Here is a 10,625-nt window from a genome sequence, read left to right on the forward strand (position 1 = left end):
GTGACTGCAGCTTTAGTCCCTTATTACTTAGTCCTTTTACTAATCTGGGGTTCCCACAGCATAATGAACCGCCAACTTATCCACCATATGTTTTACACAGTGGATGCCTTTCCAGCTGCAACCCATCATTGGGAAATATACACGCTCATTCACACATACTGACAGTTTAGGAGCATCCGGAGGAAAACCACGCCAACATGGGGAGAACATGCCAACTCCACACAGAAATGCTGACTGACCCAGCTGGGGCTCGAAATCGTGCTACCCCCTGCGCCATTGTTCTGTCAGTTTTGCTTATTTAAATGTAATTAAACAAAAATCTAATGCTTTATAAACCGAATTTCATCACACATTATTGAGTGAAATGCCTTGTTTACATTAGCACGTTGGTTTCAGTTTGGTTTGTCAGCAGTATTTTCCGCGTTTTTTTTTTATCCGCTTTTGCGGCCGCCTCGTCGCGATGACGTCACCGCTTACGCGTTCATTCAGCGTCGAGTCTTCAGAGCTGAGGTGAGTCGTTGACGCTTTTTCTCGTGTTTACACAACAATAAAACACACTTTACAGTTTATTAAAGCGACAATCTGCGACTAGTTTCTGCATTGAGTTCACCTCTATCTGTGTGTCTGCTGACCAAAACAATACTGCAGGCGGAGAGGAGCTCTGAGAGGACAATATGATCTTGATGTGATGTTTGTGTTTTTCTGTGTTAGTGTGTATAAGTATTTCCACGATTGTAATATCACAAAGTGTGATCTGTGAAGGAATATTGTAAATCTGTCACGGCAACAGATTATTTGTAAAGTATTTTATGATTTCCCAAATTGTGCTACTGCTAACAATCTAATGACTATTGGTATAAATAATTACTGAGGATTTTTAACTAGATGTTGATTTACGTGCAATAAATTGCAATAGTTGATAAACTTAATTAATTCTGCAAACATTCAGTATGAAATGAGCCGATCTATTCAGACAGAGTGTCTGTTTAATGAGTGTTTACAGTCTGAGGCTCATCATCAATATTATCAGAGCTGCTGAAATCCTCTTTATGTCAGTAGTTTCTGTTCTTGCCCAAGTTGTTATACTGTCTTCGGATTTACAAATTGCCAAATTAAGGTAATATTAAGGGTGTCAGTTGACTTGAGCAAGTTACATATTGTCACTTACACAACATAACTACCATATTAATATTTATTTCCTCAATCAGTGTAAATGAATCAGATTTCTCTGTTTATTTCTCTGAAGCTCCATCAGTGAAAGACAAAGGCAGAGTTTATTGAAGGACAGTGAGAAGATGAGTGATCCAGAACCCTGCAGAATTAAACAGGAAGAGACTGAAGAACTAATAGGTTTGTGTTTATTCATTACTCTTCAATAATGAGGCTGTAAAACAGTGCGGTTCTTCATCTTTTTAAAATATATTTTTAGTTCTTTATCATATTACCTTTATTATTAACATTTGTCATGAAATCAAAATGTACTTTTCTCACTTTTATATTTATGTATGCTTGTTGTAAACAATGCATCTGTGTACTTCATTATTTTGGAAATAGTCATCATTGGAAATAGTAAAGTAATATTCACATTTACTTTCATCAACATTTACGTTCAGTTCAACTGGCAGTACAATTTTACTAATGTACATAGTTTTTATGCAAAATCTTAATAAGCATATGAGGAAAATCTATTAAATGAGACTATTTGAATATTAGCAAAATTGTCATATTTGTTACATAACCAGCATAGCGTGTAAGCCATGAAGAAGTGTTTGTACAACAAATTACAAGTGGTATAAAACTTATCAAATGACCCTTGAATATTTTCAAAAGTTGAGCTTCAGTAAAAATAAAGCACTTATGGACATATATTTCAACATTTAAATCAGCCACAGAAATAAAGCGCATGTGTTACTCTCGACCGTACACTGAGAGAAAATGAAAGTAAAACTAATCTGAATGCAGCACTTTAAATGTCGACTAGGTGGCGGGTCAAAAAAACAAGTGGCTAGACGCAACTAAACAACGATGATAAAGGTTCAAAAATATATGTTTCGACAGGGCAAATCTCGTTATATTTTTGACGTCAGTTGTGGGCCGGAGGGAGGAGGAGGGTGGGTATGTAAATGGTCTCCAGCTCAAAAGTTTGAGACCGCTACCTTAGTGTCTATTTAATCATTACCCTAAAGATGAGCCGATTTCAACTCTCCTCAACAACCACACATCCAAATCACGCCAATTTCCTCTGAGCTCACCGCCAGCTCCCATTGAAAATCAATGATTTACAGCTACTTTTGGCCTGTTTCCACTAAGTGGTACGCTTTTATGGTCGTTTCCACTGTCTAAAGAACCGTACCAAACCACTTTTTTGGCACCCTTTGCAAAGGGTACCAAGGGTACCAAAAGGCAGAGCTAGATGCGCAGCTGAAAGCCATAGGTTTACAGAGATGCGTCATTCGCTCACGCAACAAGCCAGAATGAAAACAAAGGAAAAGCCATGTTTTAAAAACACAGCCTAGACATTACACCGTAATAATATATACATGTAATGATAAGCCATGGTCAACCTGAGCTCAAACAAACCTTGTCGTCGTCTTGATGAACAGCTACAAAGTCAAGAGGAACAAAATCTACTGTGCCCTGTTGTTGTTTTACAAGCCCGTTTAAAAGTCCAAGCAGTTTCACTTTGTCCATAGAGCTCGCAATCTCGCCTATATTTGAAATAACAAGCTTCTTGAGCTCATGTTAATAACGTGCACGCGATCATTGAATCGTTTTGATATCTAATCACAAAGGAACAAACGCGAGAGTGAAGCGCGACAAAAACAAAGGAGAAGCCGGAAAAAACAGCAGCAAATGAAGCGTCTGCAACCTAAAACATGAACAACCTGCCATGTTTAACTATTATCATCACCTTTTGGCCTATTATGAACTCGCAATGACAGAATTACTTTCTAACAGAGGTCACATGTTCTGCTGAAGATTAAAGACACAGTTGAGAGGTTTGCTCTGACTCTGGGCTTTATGCTTCATGTTGTTTCAACTCAAATAAGGACTAAATGTCTGCTGTGTGTAGTTTTCTGTAGTTGGTAACATATCAGAGTCTGTAGGGGTCTGAATGCGTTCATATATGTTCATTTATTTTATATAACTGCAGATTGTTTGATCTGCAATCAAATCATGTTCATAGAAAAGTTAGTAATAAACATTTTTTCAGAAGTATTTATGTATGTAAAGCATCTGTTTTGTGAGAAGTGCTTCTCATATATGTTAGCGACCCGTACAGCTTTACTGTAGACATTTTCTCGAGTGAGAATGACGTTGTCAGAAACTTTCTGTCGTACATCATGCCCACTAAAAGAGTACCATCGATACCTTTTAGCAGTGGAAACGCAAGCCTGATAAAGGTGACATGTACTGTACCACTCAGTGGAAATGGGCCATTTGACACTTTCACTGGTAGCAGTGTGTGAACAAATGCCTATTCATGATCATTTTTAAAAAGTATGGTTAAAAACTAGTCTAGAGCACTGTCATGTATTTACTTAATTTTCAGATGTGATTGTGAAGGAGGAGAGTGAAGAGCGGAGTGAAGAGGAGGAGAAACATCATGTCAAAACTACAGACAGAAATCTGAAAAATACTGCAAAAACAAAAGTACTGGAAAGAACAGATGCCAAAGCGTTCACCTGCACTCAGTGTGGAAAGAGTTTCAGCCGCAAACACAATCTGGAGATTCACATGAGGATCCACACGGGAGAGAAACCCTACAAGTGTTCACACTGCAATAAGGGATTCAGCCTGTTAGGAAACCTGAAAATACACGAGAGGATCCACACTGGAGAGAAACCGTACAAGTGCTCACGGTGCGAAAGGGGATTTGTTCATTCCGGACACCTGAAAAAGCATGAGCTGACTCACACTGGAGATGAACCCTATCACTGCACTGATTGTGGAAAAGGTTTCACTGATCTATCTTCTCTACGTTCACACACACAAACCTTACATGGTAAGTAGGATAATCATGGAGTTGATGACACACATTTTAAGAGTTGACACTTAGCTGATGATTGATTATAAAGCTAGTTTGGCATGCTGCCCCGGGAGAGAGCCCTGAGCTCATAAGATCCTTGAGCTTAGGGCTCCCTCATATTTGCAAGGCGAGAGGTGAGTTTGAGCCCATGTAGATGTGGAGAACTCCCCTGCTGTAGATAATGAACAGATAGTGATCACTCTTAAGAGATAACTACTTACTAGGAGCATGTCTATGGTGCCGATTTGGATTAGTCCGTTAACTTAAGGTTGCATATTTTTGGGCGGTTGGAGGAAACCGGGGAACCTGGGGGAAACCCAAGTGAGCATGGGAAGAACGTGCAAACTCCGCACAGAAAAGTCGGCTGGCTTGGTAAGGACTAGAAACAGTTCTTGCTGTGAGGCAGCAGTGCTAACCACTGGGCCACCCATCTAGGGAAGGAGGAGGAGTAGGGGTGGAAGGGGGGATTCTTCGAAACGAAGATGGCTGTGATATGGAACTGAGGGTAATTATAGTGGTTTAGGAATCGTCTGATTGGTGTATCGTAAGTTGAATAATGCAGGTCCGGCTGCAAGCAATCATAATCACCTGATCCTCTCGAATTAGTTTATAATTAAACTTCACTTAAAGTGGTTGTATGATGCAGTTTCCTGTTGGAGTGTAAAAGAGCTTTCATACCGAGACGTTTGTTTCAGAACCGGTCTCGTTTGCCCCCTTAGCTCAGTTCGATTGGCATATCTGAAACCCATAATCGTGCTCTCATCTCTGCCAAATCAGTCAGTCTGAGATCGCCCGAATGAGATGGTCTTGGCTCGATTGAAAAGAACTCTGGAAGGGATCAATTGTACTGAGATAGCAATATGATCCAACAAACTAATGAACCAGGCTATAGCACAACATAATATGGATGTGTAATAGCCATATATACGCAGACATCGCAAGTATAGAATAGTCATTCCCTGGGGAGACTGCATTTGTGGGAACTTCCGGGAGACTTGGGATGTCTGTATACGGTTATATGAAGAGAGAATTATGAGTAGGGCAATCCTTCCGGTAAATGTGCATTTATTGTCGAAAATGAAAGTGAAATATGGTCACCTTTGTAATGGTAATGAGTGTTAAACATGTGTCGAGCCCCTTAGGGCCGTGTTTCCCAACCCTGTTCCTGGAGGCACACCAACAGTGCATAATTCGAAAGTCTACCTTATCTGACCCATTACTTCAGATTTTGGAGTCTATTCTGATGATTTGATTCAGATGTGTTTGTTTAGGGCAGGGGTGTCCAAACTCGGTCCTGGAGTGTCGTTGTTCTGCAAAGTTTAGTTCCCACCCCAATCAGACACACCTGGGCTAGCCAATCAAGCTCTAATAAAGCATTCTAGAAACATCCATGCAGTTGTGTTGAGGCAAGTTGGAGCTAAAATCTGCAGGACCTCAGAACATCAGAAGAGACTCCAAAACCTAAAGCTAATGGGTCAGATAAAGGAGATATCAAAAATATGTACTGTTGGTGTGCCTCCAGGAATAGGGTTGGGAAACACTGCTCTAAGTGTCTCGACACTTACCCCTACAACTCTTACCTTCGCCCACACTTATCACCATATGCTAAGACAAGGGTGTCCAAAGTCGGTCCTGGAGGGCCGGTGTCCTGTTGATTTAAGCTCCAACCTGCCTCAACACACCTACAAGGATGTTTCTAGAAAGCCTCGTAAGAGCTTGGTTAGCTAGACCAGGTGTGTCTGATTGGGGTTGGAAATAAACTCTGCAGGACACCGGCCCTCCAGGACCAAGATTGGACATGCCTGTGTTAAGACATGTGATGTGCATCAGTATAAATTGTAGCATCCAAATATAAATTATATTATTAAGGCTAAATAACCCAACTAACCAAGCGACAATGGCAAGGAACCAAAACTTCACTATTGATATAAGTGGAGAACAAACCTTGGGAGAAACCAATCAGAGTCAGAGAACCTGTTCTTCTCTGGTAAAACATGCATAGGCAGCTATCTACTGTTAAAAACTAGACCTGAGCACCAAAAAACTACCCTAGAACGGCATCTGCTGTTTAAAACTACCCTTTCAAAATGTAACCTATTTACTTTTATTTTCAGATGTGGTGATGGTAAAGGAGAAGAGTGAAGCACTGAGTGAAGATAAGAAGCAATATGTCAAAACTGAAGAAAACATTGACTTTATAATGGAGACAGCAGCCATAAAAAGCTTCTCCTGCACTCAGTGTGGAAAGTGTTTCGAGCGCAGACACAGTCTCAAGCGTCACATGAGGATCCACACTGGAGAGAGACCTTACAGGTGTTCACACTGCGAGAAGAGATTCAGCCTCTTAGCACACCTGAAATCACACGAGAGGACTCACACTGGAGAGAAACCGCACACATGTGCTCAGTGTGGGAAGAGTTTCACACATTTGTGTTCTCTACGAAAGCACACGAACACCTATCACAGTAAGTAGATCATCTAAAGATTTATTTTATGTCAAGAGATCGCTTGATGTAGAGGAATGTACACAGGCGTAATGTGTGAAGTTGTGGACATGTAACGCAGTAGTCCTCACTGTCTCTGGATCAATTGGTACCGGGCCGCACAAGAGATCATTAATGACTTCCATTTCATTTATTATCTAAGTCTGAACGGGCGAGGCAGTGGCGCAGTAGGTAGTGCTGTCGCCTCACAACAAGAATGTCGCTGGGTTGCTGGTTCGAACCTCAGCTCAGTTGGTGTTTCTGTGTGGAGTTTGCATGTTCTCCCTGCCTTCGCATGGGTTTCCTCAGGGTGCTCCGGTTTCCCCAACAGTCCAAAAACATGCAGTACAGGTGAATTGGGTAGGCTAAATTGTCCGTAGTGTATGAGTGTGTGTGTGTGTGTGTGTGGATGTTTCCCAGAGATGGGTTGCGGCTGGAAGGGCATCCGCTGCGTAAAAACTTGTTGGATAAGTTGGCGGTTCATTCCGCTGTGGCGACTCCGGATTAATAAAGGGACTAAGCCGACAAGAAAATGAATGAATGAGTCTGAACGATCTTTTATATTGACAAATGGCCGTATTCTCTCGCATACATCTCAGTCACTTGAGCGCCCAAAATTAACCCACAAGGCGCAAAATGAATAAGAAACAAGCGTCTTTGGAAAGTTTCTTTGCATAGGGGAAACAGCCCAGTAAGGGACCTATGAACTGCCAAAGTATGAATCCGCAATCCGTTTGTCAACAAATCAGGTGAATCCAGCATGTCTGTGCAAGAGGATCAACTGATGGAGATCGCAAATGACGGTGGCCTTTTAGGGGCCATCTGCATATCGTGCATTTTCTTAGAGTACGCACAAGTTCGTTACTTCCAATGGAGGTGCGTTGCTTGCGCCTTCTAGACGCACTTAGTTGAAGGAATGCCGGGACAGCACAGCGAGTCACGTGACAAGACCTGACCTATCGATCAGCTTCAGCTTGTATGGAATATACTGTACACATAATAATAATAATAATAATTCCTTACATTTATATATGGCTTTTCTGAGCACTCAAAGCGCTTAACACAATGGGGGGCAAATCTCCTCATCCATCCACTTGGATGACGCCACGGCAGCCATTTTGCACCAAACCGCACACCACACACCAGCTGATTGGTGGAGAGGAGACAGAGATGAAGCCAATTGGAATATGGGGATGGTTAGGAGGCCATGATGGACAGAGGCCAGTGGGCAGATTTGGCCAGGATGCCGGGGTTAAACCCCTACTCTTTTTCGAAGGACATCCTGGGATTTTTAACGACCACAGAGAGTCGGGACCTCGGTTTAACGTCTCATCCGAAAGACGGAAATTCGGTAGACTAATTATCTCAGACAAACACAGAACACACAAACACTGCAGTGCTTGGTAATTTTCTCCATTAATAAAACTTGTATCCTCTAAGAAAACGGTTGATGGTCATCTAGCAAGTTATGAACCGTTGCCCTCACTCTGCCTGCGATAAAATTCTCAATCTTTGACCGGTCCTGTGCTGATACTATACCTCCGGTTTTCTTCTCTCCGCAGCCTCGCTTTGCTGTTTTTTAAAATGGCGGCCGTGTGAAATAAGCGTTTAGGCTTGTTGATAATTCATTCGTTGTTTTGCATCTCTCTTAAAACATAACTTCTATTTTTCTTCACTCTATTTTTAGACTTGATTGTGAAGGAGGAGACTGAAGAACTGAGTGAAGCCAAGACAATCCACAGTAGAGTTCACACAAATTCATGCTCTCTGTGCGGAAAGCATTTTACACGACACTCGAATTTAACAGCACATCAGAAGATCCACGCTGGTGTGAAAGAGTTTGAGTGCCTTGACTGTGGGAAGAGTTTTATTAGAGCTGGAGAATTGAAACGACACCAGAGGATTCACAGCGGAGAGAAGCCGTTCACATGTAGTCAGTGTGGGATGAGATTCAAACTCTCGTCAAACCTTAAGAGACACATGAAGATCCACACTGGAGAGAAACCGCACAAATGTGATCAGTGCTGCAAAACGTTTTTAAGGGCTTCAGTGCTGAGGAGCCATCTTAGAGTTCATGCAAAGAAGAGGCCTTATTTGTTTTCTTTCTGTGGAGTTTAACAACACATTAACAAAAAATTACGTTCCTGAAAACTCTGCTACATATCAAGTGGCAACCTCCCGCTCTCCCTCGAGACGCCAGTATGGAAGTAACTGAAACTGCATTTCATCGACTGACCTTTGGGGGGCTGCTCCAGCAAATTAAGATGTCCACTGACTGCAATGGTAAATTGGGCATTTTTACAGCTAATAAAAACATGTTTACAGCCTGCTACAAAAGCTGGCTTTGGTGCAAATAGCTAATATTACCCTTCATGACAACTGTGAGGAGAGTGAACTCATCCGTTTACTTTTTATTAAGTTATATTAATTCTGCATAAATAAGGGCGTGGCCACTTGAGTGACAGCTAGGTCTTGCTGCACGCTATCTCATCACCTCAGCTGATTCCGGCTGATTAGCTGCTGAACTTGGCATATACATTGTATTTTTGTTTGGGTTAATGTTTCTTTACACAGTCAGTCGCCATTTGGGATTATTTCCAACAATTATCAGATGATATGGCATGCTGTGTGCACTTTATTGTGCTCACAAACTATTCAAGTTGCCTTCATTTCCCAGATGAGTGAAATTATATACTGATATACCATCTCTATAAATGTATTTGTTTTATTTAAGATCATTTATAATTTTTTTTAGAGCTGTAAAGCACTCTTGAATTTGACAGATTGATTAGCTGCAGGCTCTAGAACAGTCATCTGAAGCGTTGTCATACAGTGTTATCCTGGATTTCATCAATAGTCTTGCATGTACTAACACAGACTATACCTGAAGTGTTTGGACGTAATTGGCGCTCTCCTCCTGTTGAAAAACGTCATAAGAAAAATGTTTAGTGGCTCAATGTGTTACAACAGTGTTTTTATAAGTCTAATCACTTTATTGAGTTAGTGTACAACAAAGCACATGTGGTCCGAACACAAACCAGACGCAGATAATGAAGTATGCAGTACTCCAAAGTAAAGTCTGTCTAAGCCAGGTCCAGCAAAATGCCAGCAGGTGTCTGTAGCTCCGCTCACTCTCCGCCTCTTTCCCCTTGGTGTTTTTTTTTTTTTTTTGCCTCTTTGCCCTTGTTTATTTATTTTATTCTATTTTATTTTTTATTTTTTGCCTCTTTGCCCTTGTTTGGGATCCCGCCGTGTGTGCAATGACGCACGAACAAAATGTCGACGGTTGGCAGCGCCTACTTGTAGTTTCTTTTGCAGTGTTGAGAAACCCATGGGTGACGTCACGGATACTACCTCCATATCTTTTACAGTCTATGCTCTTTATTCAATAGTTAAATGTGTGTATTTTAATTACAACTACATGAGTTCAATTTTTCAGGAACATAGTGGAATATTCTGGACGAAAGAATATGAATAAATGAGAAATATGTGATGTACTGCACCCCTTTACCTCTCTGCGCTTCTTTGTTCCTACACACCTTGTCGTTCGCTCAGGTCAGCCGACCAGCTCCTCCTTGGTGTACCCAGGACCAGTCGAAAGCTCAGAGGGGATCGGGCTTTTGCTGTGGTGGCAGCAAAATTGTGGAATGAGCTGCCGTTGTATATTAGACAAGTCTCTTGCATTATTTATTTTAAATCTGTTCTTAAATCCCACTTGTTCAATTTAGCTTTTATCACAGCGTGAGATTTTATGTTTATTTATTTATTTATTTTTAAAGTATGTGCTATACGCTTTGTGTTACTCTCTATTGTCAGCACTTTGGTCAACTGTGTTGTTTTAAAGTGCTTTATAAATAAAATTGAATTGAAATTGAATGCGATGTTTGTTTTTCGTTTTTTTAATTGGGTCAAATAGGTATCATTTCAAATGCTACTTTCGTTATTAATATTAAACATGTTTGCTTTTTAATATTTGCTTAAAACATTTGTTTGCTGATTGTAGTTACATCAGGACAAGGTTACTTTGGTGTATCTGTCAGCCATAAAGGATAACATTTGCTTTTTCGTGCCATAGTATTTCACCACACACATTATGTAGGATGGCGTTTTTT

At 41.0% G+C, this 10,625-nt stretch overlaps 1 protein-coding gene across 3 annotated transcripts; it reads left to right on the plus strand.

Annotated features, from left to right (window-relative positions):
* Positions 1 to 457: 457 nt before the first annotated feature.
* Positions 458 to 10,389, plus strand: si:ch211-255f4.1. Of its 3 annotated transcripts, none has more exons than XM_073936874.1 (5): positions 484 to 1,117; positions 1,247 to 1,350; positions 3,554 to 4,006; positions 6,145 to 6,495; positions 8,201 to 10,389. In XM_073936874.1, exons 1-5 carry the CDS (start codon positions 990 to 992, stop codon positions 8,629 to 8,631), a joined length of 1,467 nt encoding a protein of 488 aa, XP_073792975.1. In that variant the 5' UTR covers positions 484 to 989; the 3' UTR covers positions 8,632 to 10,389. The 3 variants fall into 3 exon arrangements, with proteins under 3 accessions (XP_021325153.3, XP_073792975.1, XP_073792976.1); XM_073936875.1 differs by having other exon boundaries at positions 484 to 714; XM_021469478.3 differs by lacking the exon at positions 8,201 to 10,389 and having other exon boundaries at positions 458 to 510; positions 6,145 to 6,503.
* The last annotated feature ends 236 nt before the right edge of the window (positions 10,390 to 10,625 follow it).

The sequence above is a fragment of the Danio rerio genome, chromosome 22, assembly GCF_049306965.1.
Source record: "Danio rerio strain Tuebingen ecotype United States chromosome 22, GRCz12tu, whole genome shotgun sequence".
Classification (NCBI taxonomy): domain Eukaryota; kingdom Metazoa; phylum Chordata; class Actinopteri; order Cypriniformes; family Danionidae; genus Danio; species Danio rerio.

Coding starts and splice junctions, on each gene's coding strand:
- si:ch211-255f4.1 (XM_073936874.1), top strand. CDS start 990: ATGAGTGTTTACAGTCTGAGGCTCATCATCAATATTATCAGAGCTGCT. Junction 1,118..1,246: donor TTACAAATTGCCAAATTAAG/GTAATATTAAGG, acceptor ATTTCTCTGAAG/CTCCATCAGTGAAAGACAAA. Junction 4,007..6,144: donor ACACACACAAACCTTACATG/GTAAGTAGGATA, acceptor TTTTATTTTCAG/ATGTGGTGATGGTAAAGGAG.